General features: G+C 39.5%; 1 protein-coding gene across 1 annotated transcript in view; it reads right to left on the reverse strand.

Moving 5' to 3' along the window:
• Window positions 1-15,257, reverse strand: part of LOC111874896 (ADAM 17-like protease) — a 30,482-nt gene extending 15,225 nt beyond the window's left edge. Inside the window, exons 1-4 of the mRNA XM_023870761.2 lie at window positions 15,170-15,257; window positions 11,575-11,747; window positions 9,718-9,912; window positions 5,346-5,493 (exon numbers count right to left, since the gene is read on the reverse strand). Of these exons, the coding sequence (XP_023726529.1) occupies window positions 5,346-5,493; window positions 9,718-9,912; window positions 11,575-11,747; window positions 15,170-15,257 (604 nt within the window). The remainder of the gene's footprint in view (window positions 1-5,345; window positions 5,494-9,717; window positions 9,913-11,574; window positions 11,748-15,169) is intronic.
• Window positions 15,258-15,330: the final 73 nt, after the last annotated feature.

The raw sequence follows: 15,330 nt of genomic DNA on the forward strand, positions 1-15,330 counted from the left end.
CACACTATGGCCCTGAGGTTCACTCAGCCTCTAACAGAAATGAGTTCCAGGAATTAATTAAATAATTTTCCTCGGGAGTAAAGCGTGGCCGACGCGTAAGGCTGACAACCTTACCGCCATCTTTGAGCCGATTGTCTAGATAATGTGGGACCCTCAATGTCTCACAACCCTATGGGCCTTCAGGGCCTGTTACAGGGATAGCTTTACTTTACTTACATTTGTGTTAGTGTTACATATAACCAGTCATCAGTAAAGAAGACAGAGGAAAGATTCCTCTTTGTGTTAGTGTTATATATAACCAGTCATCAGTAAACAAGATAGATTCCTCTTTGTGTTAGTGTTACATACATAGGGCGGTCAAAAAGTTCCCAGAATTCCCCTGCAGATGGAGAATGAGCGATAATATAGCGCACATACTGTTGTGGTGGGAAGCTCAGCATGTCTGCTTGCAGGCGCAACAGGTCTGGACAGGTTTCAGTGTGCAGTGTCATGACTGTTCCGTTTGAATTAGACGTGAGTGTTGGTCATTCGGCGCAATGTCGCAGTTCGAACAGCGAGCAAACATCAAGTTGATGTGCAAATTGGACAAATCTGCTTCAGAGACGCTATCAGCCCTGTAGCAAGTTTACAGTGATACTGCACTAAAGAAATCTGCAATTTATGACTGGTTTTCCCGGTTTAAGAATGGGCAGGAGACATTAGAGGATGACCAGCGCAGTGGGAGACCTTCGACATTCAGAACCGAAGAAATGATTGGAAAAGTGTGACAACTGATTCGATGTGATCGAAGAATGACCATTGCGGAGTTGGAGCAAGAAGTTGGTACTGTTACTGGCCATTTCTACGTTCAAGTTTTGCAGAGGTTGTGCGATGCGGTTCGGAGGAAGCAGCGCAAAAAGTGACAGGGACAGTGGTTTCTCCATCATGATAACGCACTGAGCCACACATTGCTTGTTGTGCAGCAATTCCTCACCAAGAAAAACATACCTGTCATCACTCAACCACCATACTCTCCGGATCTCGCTCAGAGTGACTTTTGGCTGTACCCTACTCTGAAAATGGGCCTCAAGGGGACATGTTTCGCAACCATGGAGGACATCAAATCGAATGTGATGGCTGAGCTTTGGAAGATTCCAAAAGAAGCCTTCCACTACTGCTTCCAACAATGGCAGGATCAACAGAGCAAGTGTGTGTGCGCGCAAGTGTCCTACTTTGAAGGTGATTAGGTAAGCATTGCCATATGTCTTACCATTAGAGTGCTATACTGCCATTCCAGGAACTTTATGACTCCCCTCATATAACCAATCATCGGTAAAGAAGACGGAGGACAGATTCCTCTTTGTGCTAGTGTTATAAAGTTAGAAACATAATCATAGTATGAAAATGCCAGTCTGATTTCTTCATATAATCCTACGAGGTCCAAAGTTTATCTAAATGATATTTAAGTATTTGGTGCTTGCGGTAGCATAGTTGGCTGAGGCACTATGTTACAAGCCGAAAGGTTGGGGGTTCGATTCCTGATGTCAGTGGATTTTTCAATTGATTTAATCATTCCAGCTGCACTATGGCCCTGAGGTCAACTAAGTCTCTAACAGAAATGGGTACCAGGAATCTTCCTGGGGGTATAGGGCAGCTGGCATGTAAGGCAGACCTCACCACCATCTGTGAGGCAACTATCTAGAAAATATTGAAGCCTCAATGTCTCACAGCCCTATGGCCTCCACGACCTATTACAGTGACAGTTTTACTTATTTTGAAGAATTCAGTTCCTGTGTCACAGAAATTACAATGCATCTCTATTGTAAAGACCAACAATTTCATTCTGTTTATGGAAATAATTGCTGCTTATTCTTAGACTCATATGAAGCGCATAAATAATGTGAGAAAAATTAGTTTTTTATTTTTAATATTAAAGCAGGTGGCACATACAGGGCCCATGCGCTTCAAAGTGCTAACAACTGAGAATATGGGGGGTCCTGGACAGCAATAACATTTAGCCACATCTTTACCATGAAACCTTTAAGATCTTACACATAACATCTTATGCAATAAATGAATCTAGAAGAGAAATTACGGGGCACGCGGTAGCATAGTTTTTTTATTATTATTATTATTGGAGGGGGTGGGTTTCCCCCATGCACTTAGACGGTAGCATAGTTGGCTGAGGCATTATGCTACAAGCCAGAAGGTCGCGGGATCAAATCCCGATGAGGTCATTTGATTTTTTCAATTTATCTAATCCTTCCGGCAGCACTATGGCCCTGGGGTCGACTCAGCCTCTAACAGAAATGAGTACAAGGAATATTCTGGGAATATTCTTGGCAGTAAAGGGCGGCCAGTGTGTAGGGCTGACAACCTTACCGCCATCTATGAGCCGACTGTCTAGAAAATGTGGGAACTTCAACATCTCACAACCCTATGGGCCTCCAAGGCCTGTTACAGGGATACCTTTACTTTTGCTTCTTTTAGGAGAGAGATTATAAATTTCTCTTCTTTGCATTTAAGATAGGCAAAGTGAGATCATAAAGATGGGCCCCAACCACTATGAATCTTAATACATATAAATCAGGATCTGGATATCAACAGAAAGTAGAATCTGGATATTGACAGGGAAGTTAAGATTGCCCCCTCATTGCCTTTCTCCTATATGTCTCATTCCTGAACTTAAAAAATTAAATACAAGAAATAATAATTAAATTTTGAAAAGAAACTATGTCCACTGGGTGAATTGGAGATTTAATATATTTTCTGAATAAAAACACAAACTGGGGTGTTCTGTCTTTCTATACCAGCTCCTTCTGCATCATAACTAATATCCATATCTAACTATACAACTACATATACACATAACTACATGTAACTCCAGTTTCTTCATGTCACTAAACACTGCTGAAACACTGTTAATGTAAGTCAGAGATTGGTAAATAGTACACATACCCAAGATGTCCAGCTTTGATTCAGCATATTTTGCAATACTACATATAGTGGAACCTCCATTTAGGGTTTATTTGGCGAGTAGTTGATCTGAACATTTAAAGTGAAGAAAATCTTAAATGGAGGAAACTTAACATACACATTACTGACTTCTTATCATTAAAATTGAACCTTAAATGGAATAACATTAAATGGGGGTTCCCTGTATTCCTTTATAATGCAATGTAAAACATCAGCTCTATCCCTTATACACAAACAGTTGAAAGATCATTATATCACCTGTAGAAATCACCCACCACCACATTCATAACACTGCGAGAAGATAAGAACAGCCTTTATCTTAACACAGCAACCATACTGCTGTTGCATTAGTTTCACATACTCTTTGGAAAATAAGGCAACCAAATATATGTGGTAACAGCAAAAATGAAGCTTCAAGAGATTGCTTTCTAGTATACGGTAATAAGACCCTTAGATATATAAGAGACTGAACAGTTTAGACGAAGCAATAACACATCTCACTTGTATTTGGGAGGTACATTATTTGGATTTTGGTTGGGCACTGTTCCCACAAAATTCATGCTTTTCCTCAATACTTGAAGCAGATTTTGAGATACTACCTTGAATTAGGCCATGCCCGTATAATTCCTTGGCTTTAAATTAAACATACATGACCATCATCTTATCTCGTGGGAGATTTAAGGTTCTTATGATGTTAACTATGAGGAAGAACCTTACCAATGTTTCAGAGGAAACTACTGTCTACATCCTCATGGCAGGTTCTTCCAAACTGCTTCTTATGATATACCAGACTACACAGCTTTGACAAAGATGGTAGTCATATTCTCATCTCTGCACCAAATACAATGGTTATAAATAAGCAATAAAACAACCACAAGGAGAGACTGGGAAATATTTCTCAGTACACAAGTGTTTACTGAGTTAAAACATTGTATAAAGCTTGTCTGCAGAATGACAGCCATAAATTCATGTGGAAAGGGGTCATCTGGTTTCCCAACATTAGAAAGCAATAAAGTGGGAATGATGGTGTTGCTAAACAATACTGGCAGTATCAGAAGTAATGATATAGCTGTGTGGTATTCTTTTTTTGTATGCCCCATCTTTAAGTCTTTATCCTGATGATGCTGCCTGCCTCTGTGACTTGCTGAGTCACATATCACAAAAAAGAGCCTGTACTGCAATTCAGATAACAGAAATAATAATTCTTGCTATACTGAATGCTTTTTATAACTAATCATCACTTGATATATAAATAAGTGTCTAGTATCAGAGGCACTTGTCTGTGCGCATTTTACAGCAAGAAACCTGTCAGCTCCATAAGAAAGTTGTATACAATAATTCCATAATTTCTAAGCTGTGTATCATTCTTTAAGCCTTTGCTGTATTTGAGATGTATCTGGATGACAACCTTGTTGGTACAGTTCAAAGAAAGTTGAATTTAGCAGTAACAATCACCAGCCATAACTTTTCCATCATGTTGTAATGAGAATAAGCTTGCTATAGCAACTGTAATTATGAAGTGTTCTATCTTCTCGGATATAATGCCAGGTAGTCCACTCAAAGTCAACAGACATTTTGGTGGAAAATGTCACCTCCATCTATTCCATCAAAGAATAAGCCAAGCAAGAAACCAGCATGAAACAGGTACCAAGCAAACCCTGAAGATGAAGACAACATGTTCCTCCAACATGTTGGTTGACATTCAACAGATTATACAGTGTTACATCCCAGAAGACAGAACTCTTCATAACCACCAATGTGAGAACCTCAAATTCTACAACTGCACTTATGGTTTACCAGTTCCAGCGTCAGCTCCAATGCTGCCTGGCATAAGGCTATAGATTGGTCACATGAATAAAAGAGAACAAATACAAAGTTTATAATGGACAACAAAATTGCCTCAGGTAAATTCAGCACTTACTATCCCTGCTGACTCACATCTTGCACTAATAAGTGTCCCTTACAGAGAGCATAAGAGGATACATAAAACTTATAACAATGGCCTACTAACATGTTACTCACAAACCTTTCAAAAAGCATGGCTTCTTATCCTGCACTGTAAGCAATGCATAAGTTTTGTTCCCTTCTGGAGTCATCAAATAACGTTGAAAGAGTTAAACCATTCAACTTACAAATTTTACTCTGGCTAGCATCCAAAAGAACTCACTAAAACAAATTAATAAACTCATCAGTGCAACAAAACTGTCCCATACTAAATACATTAATTTCATAGCATTTTAAAAAGCTCTAATAAAAGAAGTTCTAGCTATAGTCCAAACTTGCTAAAATTGCTTTTACTGTACATTACTCCATCTTGTTAATAGTCATTCACAACAGTATGGTTACTTCAAGCAAAGTGCTGTTCTGTAAATAAATAAAACGAAATTAACTTAAAGAGCAGATTCCTCCATGGGAGTAAGGCCGAGGTGAAGCAATGTACGCCAACCCCAGAACTGTTGAATTAGCAGCATCAAATGTCTGGTGGGTGAACAGGTGACCCAGACAAACGTTGTCAAGCTCATTATAACGAGAAAACACCTGAAACGTGAGTACAGAAAAACTTGGCATCATCTGTAAGAGAGCTATGAAATAATGGAAAGCATATATTATTTAACTGCTAAATATATGATAAGTAACATTTAGATCACAGTCATCAAATTATATAGCATTTGTTTATATTATATATGTGCAAACAGTGAAATTTCAATCTTTGTCTAGGAGACAAGTGAGTTGAAATTAAGGCCAAGTTATCTTCTTTCCAGAAAACTTTCATATTCTCTCATAGAGACCAAGTTATGAACAATTACACAATTCTGTTGCAGGCCTAATGTTCTGATAGCAGTAGCACTTTTGTGAGTAAATAATATTTCAGAATTAGGGATTGCCTGGATCTAGTCTTAAAAAAGTCATATAAAATGCAACACGATATCTTACAATTTTTCTCAAATGTCTGAAATGATTACATTGAGTTCCCCAGGGATCAATTTTAGGGCCTTTTCTTTTCATAATCTATATAAATGACCTCACTCCTACACTAAACACCTCAACAATACCCATACTATTTGCTGATGAAACTAGTGTCAAATGAGTACGTAGTTTTCTGCAAATAAGCCGTCCTTGAATCTAGATAAAACAAAGGCAATAAAATATATAACAAAAAACTCACCATAATATCCACTAAACATTGGACATAATGATAAATATGTAAAAGAGGCAGTAAACACAAAATTCTTGGCTTACAAATTGACAATCATTTAAACTGGAAAACCCATATTGAGCAGTTGGTTCCAAAGCTAAGTGGAGCATATTATGAAGTTAGATCTATGTTGCATGTCAGCAACACTGACACTCTCAAACCAATATACTGTAACATGTTTTGCTACTGAAGACGCAGTTCAGATTGTTAATTGGTTTATTTAACAACCTATAAGGCCCCCCATACACACACAGTTTGGCCTTCCGATCGACCTTACAGGCAAAACTGTGACAGTTTACCCCCTCCCTTTCCTCTCCATACACGCGCAGATAAAGCGGCAGGCTTCATGCCACAATCACGGTCTTCCAGCCTATAATGTTGAGTCACACACGTCACATGCTATGGTTCTGCAGGCAGAACTGACGGACTGATGGGTTTCCCACAGGCCAACAGTCCAAACAATTGGCCAGCCGGCCGCACAACACACGTCAGTTTTGCCTTTCAGTCTTCTACTGTGCAGGCCAAACTGGAGCCCAAACTGTGTGTGTATGGGGGCCCTAAGTCATAACTACAAATACTTATAACACTGTCGCAGGTTTAGACAATTTAAAAACCCCACACAATAATCTCTTCAGCAGTCTTCAAGTATTTATAATGCGGGAGCTATACAAGTGTCACTGAATTACACACTCCCAATACCTTCTCAGTTATCACCAACTATCACTGATTATCATATATAAACTCTTCTTATCATGCATTTGGTTCTTCTTCTTCCACGGCTGCTAGACTTCTTCATGTTCACAATTCACTCGCTGCAACTGAACTCGGCGACTGCTAGACTTCAAATGTCTTCGGCGGCTGCTACATTTTAACTCTCTCCTTACACATCCCAGTCTCCCTTATAAGCCCTCAGTCAGACTGTGGAAAACCCACATCGCTTCACTGTTGCATAAACGCCGTGTTTATAGGCATTGCTGGGGAATGCTGCCGAGAGTTGTTTATGGCTGTGTAGTAACCGTGGTGGCCCCTGTTACGTCACTGTGGGAAGCACTGTTATGTCACCGCGGGGACGGGGTGCTTACTGAGCGTTGCATAATGATGGAAGGAGTGTGGGTATGTGACGTCACTCGCGAGACCGCAGAGTTCACATGACCCCTACTTCCTGTTGCACCACCCACATCACACTGCTCCCTTCTAAAGGTTGTTCATCCTGAACAGCCTAACGGTACATCCCCATTCTTTTTTTTTCTGGTAGCCGTCTTCATAGCCACCCATGTCACACTATTTTTCTCACTTTCACTCTTTATTAAATTTGGTATCACTTTCTGATTTAATTCATCTGACAGCAAAACACTTCCATGTGAATATAAATTTTCATTAATAAACTTCATTACATATAACAAAGAACATTTTTAGACCAATGTAGATGTATACAGGGTTGACGCAAGCCTTATTTCCTTAAACCAACTGTTAACCTTTCATACTTTCAGAAAAATGCATATTATGCTGGAATCAAACTTTTCAATAATCTGCCATCTGATCTCAAACATCTTATGAATGAAAAAACACAATTTGACCTTTAAACACCTGACTTTTGAAGTGGTGGTAGCTTAAGCTGGCTGGAGTTTATTTAAATGCCCATTCTTTCTCTGTTTCAATGTCCTTTCCAGTTAGGGCTCTTACACTGTATTTAAAAATGGTGTATCTAATACAATTTTTATGATAAACGAATGGAATTAACTATGTTTTTATTGGTAAAGTTCATAGTGTCACGTATTATAACATAAGAATTGGAAATGTTTAGAAAATAAAGTTACACTATATTTTTAATTTTTTCTTGTAATTTTGAGGCATACTGTAAAAACTGTTTCCCACTCCTTCACAGAATAGTTCTGCATTATAAAATCATTCCTGCTTGTAACACTTTAAATATCTTCACTCTCTATGGTGCCATACAACATTTGGAAGCAACAAAATCATTTGATTCTCTTCTGGTAAGTTTCACATCTTTGTTACACTCTTCAGATACTGAAGTCTTAAAGTGAGAGTACCACCTTTCAATAAAAGCTAGAGGGAAAATTCTTTATTCCTCACTTCAGTGTCAAGCCCTTCCATTGCAGCTGCATGAGACTATTGCCCGTTCTATGGTCACAACTAAACACTTGCATTATCAATGAGATAGAGAGTGCATTCAATTTTCTGTGAGTTCAAGGGGAATTCAAATATTGTAATTTCATTTCATCATAAAATGGCAATGAAATATCATTCAGAAGATAATAAAACTGAAAGGCATCTGACGTGCAAGATATGTGACATAGGACTGTGCATTTTCGGATGCTGTAAAGAGTACCATACAAAAGCAAGATTCAGTTACATGAAGAGGGGGGGGGGTGTTTGAAGCCTGTATATACAGCAAGCAGATAATAACAAAAAAGTATGAACATTGAATTTTAATAGATTTAAGAATAAATATTTAGGATTGTGCACGCACTTCTACTAGTGGCATTTAAATGCCCAAATGCACAAATTGGGGTACTTTGGCTACGACGACCATACTCAATAATGTACCAATTGGTGCACTTCTGACATTAAAGGTTAAAATAGCAGTAAAATGAAACTTAAACACATACTCATTCTACTCTGTTGATGAATACTTATTGTCTAAAAAGTGACTCATTTAAAGGCCATGTAAATAGCGTAAGTTGACAGTATTGACGCACACATGTGGATGTATTTTTGAATAGCCTCAAGTGTTACCACTGTGTTTTCTCATGTGAAAACTTCAGTTGTACCATACATATGCATTTCACTCATCATCTGTAGTCTAGTGGTCAGAGTTCCTGGCTACAGATCCAGACATTCTGGGTTCGACTCTGGCGCTACCAGATTTTCTGAGGAGAAGTGGGTCTGGAAAGGGGTCCACTCAGCCTTGTGAGGTTAACTGAGGTGCTATTTCAAGGAAATAGTGGCTATGGTCTAGAAAACCGAGATTAACGGCCATGGGGATTTGTTGCACTGACTACGCGACATCATCTATCCACTAAAGTTGGCACTAACTTTGCCAACAAGTGGCGGCGCTCAGTTGGTATGGTTTGCTTGTGGACTAGAAAAATGGAGATTGCTTTGCTTTGACATATTCCACATCCTACAGTCATTTTGACTAACTATGGATCCAGGGAATACAATGCAATGTAATAAATTATACTTCGGCAGCTGACCTATAAGCACCATATGAGGATAGTGCCATATAAATGATATTGTACATGATTGTTATTAGACAGATTTATCAACCTTATAGTTCTTTAGTAAGCTATGTTTTCAACTGCACGACATTTAGCTGAAGAAGGTTTCCTTCAGCTCACATATTCAGAAATTATCTTACTCAGGACAATATTTTTAAATTACTGGCATCAGTATGAAATTAAATACAAAATTCAAACAATTAGGTAAAATTCCCCTCAGCAGACAATCAAGTAGAAATACCGACTCCAAAATCTATACAAACAGAGCTATTACATACATGCTTCTCTTCACTTTACAATTACCTTACAATGATATAACATTACCTCCAATAAGGTCCGCACATCCCATTTCTCCCGCATCATATTGTAGTGTTCTTCATTACCACGGACTTTGGTAGGTTTATTATGAACTACTATCTTTTTGATCACAAAACCCATGCCCTTGAAACCATCCTGCTCCTGCCGATCCTGCCATGTTGTATCATTATATATCTTGTGCACTCGGTCAATCAAGCTTATCTGTCACAAAATAAAACAGATTATCTCAGATCCTATTCAAGGACAAATGTCCCAGTTCTTTGTCTGGAAGAGCCAAAAGAATGAAAAGAAACTGAACTATTAGATGTTAACAATGAAAGACAGCTGGTATCAGTGGATGCATAGATGTTAGCTGTTCAGACAGATTCAAAATCTATATTGAGTATTTGTCTGCATTTTTTATAATCCTGCTTGTTAACATAATCAATATAACTTCAGGATTCTGTCACAGGCTAGCTCAATATGCAGCTAAATTACAAGGTGTATCCACAAAATAAGTTCCAACTGCAAATACTGCCGCTGAAGCGATATTTACTTATTGTTCTGTGTGCTTACAACGATCAAGAAAATTGAGAAGCCAGCTGCATGTGAAATGTGGTCTGTGATCCGTTTCTCGAATGCAAGAAACATGAAAGCAGCTGACATGCATCATCAACTTTGTGAAGTGTATGGAGAACATGTGATTCAATGGTAAGGAGATGGGTGAGACACTTTAAGGAAGGACGCGAAAATGTGCATGATGATCCATGGAGTGTCCGACCATCTGTGGTTAATGAAGATTTGGTGCATGCAGTGAAGAGAAGATTCAAGAGGACAGACAATCCACCATTTTGTCACTTTCCCTGCATTTCCACAAACTTCATGGTCACTTCTTCATGAAACTGTGCCTGATAAACTTCATTTTCAGAAATTGTGGTCAAGCTGGGTGCCGAAGATGCTTACAGATGAAGACAAAATGAAGCAGCAGGCCAGTGCGTTCACCTTTCTGACACGATACAGTGAGCAAGGCGATGACTTCATGAGGTGCAGAGTCACAGGGGACGAGACATGGGTGCCACACGTAACACCTGAATTGAAGCAGAAGTCCGTGGAATGGAGGCACACATCACCGCCAATAAGGAAAAAATTCGAACAGACCATTTCAACTCGTAAGATCATGTACAGTGTTTTGGGAAAGAAAAAGTGCTCTGCTTGTGGAATTCTTACCTCAAGGCTCAACAATCACTGCAGGTGTCTCTTGTGACACACTTAAAAAACCGAGTTGTGCGATCCAGAACAAGGGACATGGAATGTTTAGTTGGGGTGTAGTTATGCTTCACGACAATGCCTGCCCACACACTGCTGCCACAACGCAAGATCTCATTGTGACATTTGGCTGGGAACAATTTGATAATCCCCCTTCAGCCCAGACTTGGTGCCAAGTGATTTTCATGGGTTATCACTCTACGGTGCAGTGATACAAAAACTGGTGCTCTGCTAAAACAGGTGCCTCAACAATGGTGGAAGCTATGTCAAAAAGTAGCGTACAGTATGTAAATCAAACAGCAATATAAATGGTTTGGAATAGCCCATCGGAACTTACTTTCTGGATAACCTATGTATAGAGGACATAAGGAAATTGGGAACTCCCAAGACTGAACACACTTACAGGATTCAAGGCAAACTATACATAGAAACACTACACATTCAGGCAGTAATCTGCAATTAAAAAATTATTTGGCAACAACTGCTTCACGGATAAAAAATTGGTGAAACTCATCAAAAAGAAATGTGGCAAATTAATGACAACTTACAATGTACATGTAGTCATGAAAGCATTCATGAACATTTAATAAATTTATTAAGCAAGGCATAAATTCTTACTAAGTAATTAATGGTTGTCTTGGTGTTACTGCCTCCCATTTCCTGGTAGAAGCGATAATCAGCCACAAGTAGCAGGGGACATCTTGTTTTGGTTGGAGTGTATTCATACTGTTCAGCCTGTCGCTTGTTTCGTACCTTAGTATAACTGTCATCATCCTCATTGCCTTCAGGGTCTATAAAGGTAATTCAGCATACCAGTAATTACAACTTTATAAAAAAATAAAACACCTTACATCAAGTTTCATTAGTCTAAGAACAGATGCATAAAAATCCTCATACAAGCAGACCTGCTTATTTAGGGGAAAGACATGATATCCTACAACAAAGGTACAGTCCAGCCAAATTTAGAATATATTGTTTGCTGCATATCTCCTCCATCATCTGATAAAGTCAAAACTTTTCTGAATACGGGAAATAACAGGCTTCCACTATGGTTCAAATTTTGTTACATTGCTGGTTCCCTCTGACAAACATGACAGTTGCTGCCACACAACAATCTGACATATTAAACAACTTCCTTTCTTTCTTTCTTTCTTTCTTTCTTTGTATCAATGCAATGTCTGATGTCAATTTGTTAGTTATGGATTTAAATTTGACTCTACTGTATTTGTTATGGCTGTCAACATATTAAACAAATAAAACCAAAATGTACAATTACATTTAAACTAATTTGGCCAAAATTCTGGTAGCAATATTCCTCCACTATTTATGCTGACAGACTCAGTCTCCAGAGTCTTATTTGTGAAAGCAGACATTTATCTATCATTTATGTTTTGAAAGATCCTTACTTCCATAAATGTCTACTTCACTCCTCTACTATCCAATCCTCTAACTTTTTCCTCCTCAGAATTTGTACGTAGACTTAATATTGATTTCCTTCAAATATATGTCAAAAGCATAAAACAAACACATTGCAATTGATTTATATCCGAAATGGTTTTAATTCCATATACAGCACCTCCTGCCATTCAGACAACTTAATGTAAGCCAGTATCCACATCTGTCACTGCCTACGTTTTGAATAAATCTGCTCTGTCTGCTCTATATGAAGCCTGTGTGCACTCTGTCTTGGAACTCACTGGTATTATTGTGAGGTAAAATACTACACTGAGACTGCTCATTTATGTAGTACAGTTCAGCCATGCAATACAGATCATATAGCAAAGAGAAATATTGCAAGATAGTCTGTAACAAATTATTCCTACAGGCAGAAGTACATTTACGCAAAGACTAGGTGGATTTATACCTTCATTCTACAGCAGTTTTGCAATACATAAGATTCATGTCACTACTTCATCTAATGTTCCAACAGATTAAGGTGAAATCTGTCTCACTTCATTAACCCAAGGCTCACAGCAGTATCAAAAGTGTCACAGTAAGTATAAACTGTAAAGATTCTTGTCACTTCTATATTAAATACTGGCATATTATCCATTACACACCAACCCATATCTCCATGATCCATGTTAATATTATCCTCCCACCTATGTCTAGGTCTCACTAGTGGTATCTTTCCTTGTAGCTTCCCACCAAAACACTGTATGCACTCCTCTTCACCCCATGTGTGCTACATGCCCTGTTCATCTCATCCTCCTAATTATATCTTGCAAAGAGGACAAGTTATGAAGCTCATTATGCATATTTCTCCAACCTATTATTTTTTCCCTCTTCGCTTCAAATATTCTCCTCAGCAATATGTTCTCCAATACCTTCAGTCTATGTTCTTCCCTTATTGTCAGAGGCCAAGTTTCACACCCATACAAAACTACAGACAAAATTACAGCTTTGTGAATTTTAATTACTACATTTTTAGAGAACAGAGGAGAAGACATAAAGTTCTAACTGAACGGTAACAAGCATTACCTGAATTCAACATGCACTTAACTACCTCATGAATCAAATTCTGATTTGTTACTGTCATGACTAAAAATTTCAACTGTGCCATATATTCAGAGTATCTGTTAGCTGCCTGTACATTATGATTTTTCCTTGCATTCTGATGACAAGATAGTAACATATTGTAATGGATTTGCTCAAAGCACTGCTAGGCAACAGCTTGGTAAACACGTTCCAACATGCTGGAAACTGTGTCTCAGTTGACAAATGTTATAGCTCACTGCTAGGCAGCAGTCAGTGCGCCAATGAACTCACTGGGTAGCAATCATGTGACTTGTGTTTCCTGTGTGGTCTGTGCAGAGCCTATATAACAAGGATCTGTTGTAGTTTAGATTAGTTCAGTGTAGTTGAGAGTACTAGAATGAGAATGGAGCATGTCTTTAACAAATTGTGAAGATTAGTTGAGTACAGAGCGACTGAAGACAAAAAACATGAAGATATCATAGTGATTTGAAGTGCTAGTTTCTATGTTGAGATCCGTTGCCAGGAGATGACTAGTGAAGACGAAGAATCCTAGTGTGTGTGCAATGGTGAACTGAAAGTGTACAGAATAATGGTAGCATTACAATTGAGTGTGATCATGAGAATCTGTAATTAATAAATCCAATCATCCAATCTAGAACCTGTTATTTTTGTCACGCGTACCCCCTATACATGACAATATACACTCAAGTGCCAAAAGTCATGGGATAGCAGTAGGTACATTTCTTTTTAAGTGGCGCCAGCATCCCTTGATGGCTTGGAAATTCCCAGAGCAGTATCAGTTGTGAGGTGTTCTCTTGTGAGTGAGGTTGNAATTTCTTTTTAAGTGGCGCCCTCTCGTGAGTGAGGTTGAACACTGGCCAGTCTGCTCATGGCAAGCCGACATGAATTATCGGAGTTTCAACGGGGCATGATAGTGGGTGCCAGGTGGATGGGACATTTCATTTCCGAAGTTGTGCGGTCATTCAACATTCCTTGATCCACGGTGTCACGTGTGTGTGTGTGGGGAATACCTTGTGGAAGCCATTTCCACCCACTGTGGACAGCGCAGTGGCCGACCATGGGTGCTTNAGAGTTTCAACGGGGCATGACAGTAGGTGTCAGGTGGATGAGACATTTCATTTCCGAAGTTGTGAGGTCATTCAACATTCCTTGATCCACGGTGTCACGTGTGTGTGTGTGGGGAATACCTTGTGGAAGCCATTTCCACCCACTGTGGACAGCGCAGTGGCCGACCATGGGTGCTTAATGATCATGACCAGCGGCGTCTAGCTAAAATTGTCCGTGGTAACAGACAAGCGACACTGGCTGAAATCACATCCACATTCAATGCAGGAGGTACCAGACACATATCCAGCAGGTGAGTGCAGTGTTCTTTAGCTTCCATGGGATATGGGAGCAGAGGACCGAAAAGAGTGCCTCTGTTAACACCACGACACTGGACACAGTGCCTCACCTGGGCTTGTGATGTCGCTAATTGGACCCTGGAGGATTGGCAATATGTGGCGTTGTCTGATGAGCCATGGTACCAGTTGTTTCGGGCGGATGGTAGGATTCGGGTGTGGCGCAGACCCCATGAGGCCATGGACCGCAGTTGTCAACAAGGCACCATGCAGGCTGGTGGTGGTTCCATACTGGTGTTGGGTGTGTTCACGTGGCATGAGTTGGGTCCGCTCGTCCACCTAAACACGTCATTGACCGGTGACCGTTACGTTACACTGCTTGGTGACCATTTGCAGCCATTCATGGACTTGATGTACCCCCACAACGATGGGATATTCCAGCAGGACAATGTACTGTGTCATTGGGCCGGAGTTGTCCTGAATTTGTTCGAGGAGCATTATAGAGAGTTCCGACGAATGGTGTGGCCACCATGTT

The sequence above is a fragment of the Cryptotermes secundus genome, unplaced genomic scaffold (assembly GCF_002891405.2).
Source record: "Cryptotermes secundus unplaced genomic scaffold, Csec_1.0 scaffold308, whole genome shotgun sequence".
Taxonomy (NCBI): domain Eukaryota; kingdom Metazoa; phylum Arthropoda; class Insecta; order Blattodea; family Kalotermitidae; genus Cryptotermes; species Cryptotermes secundus.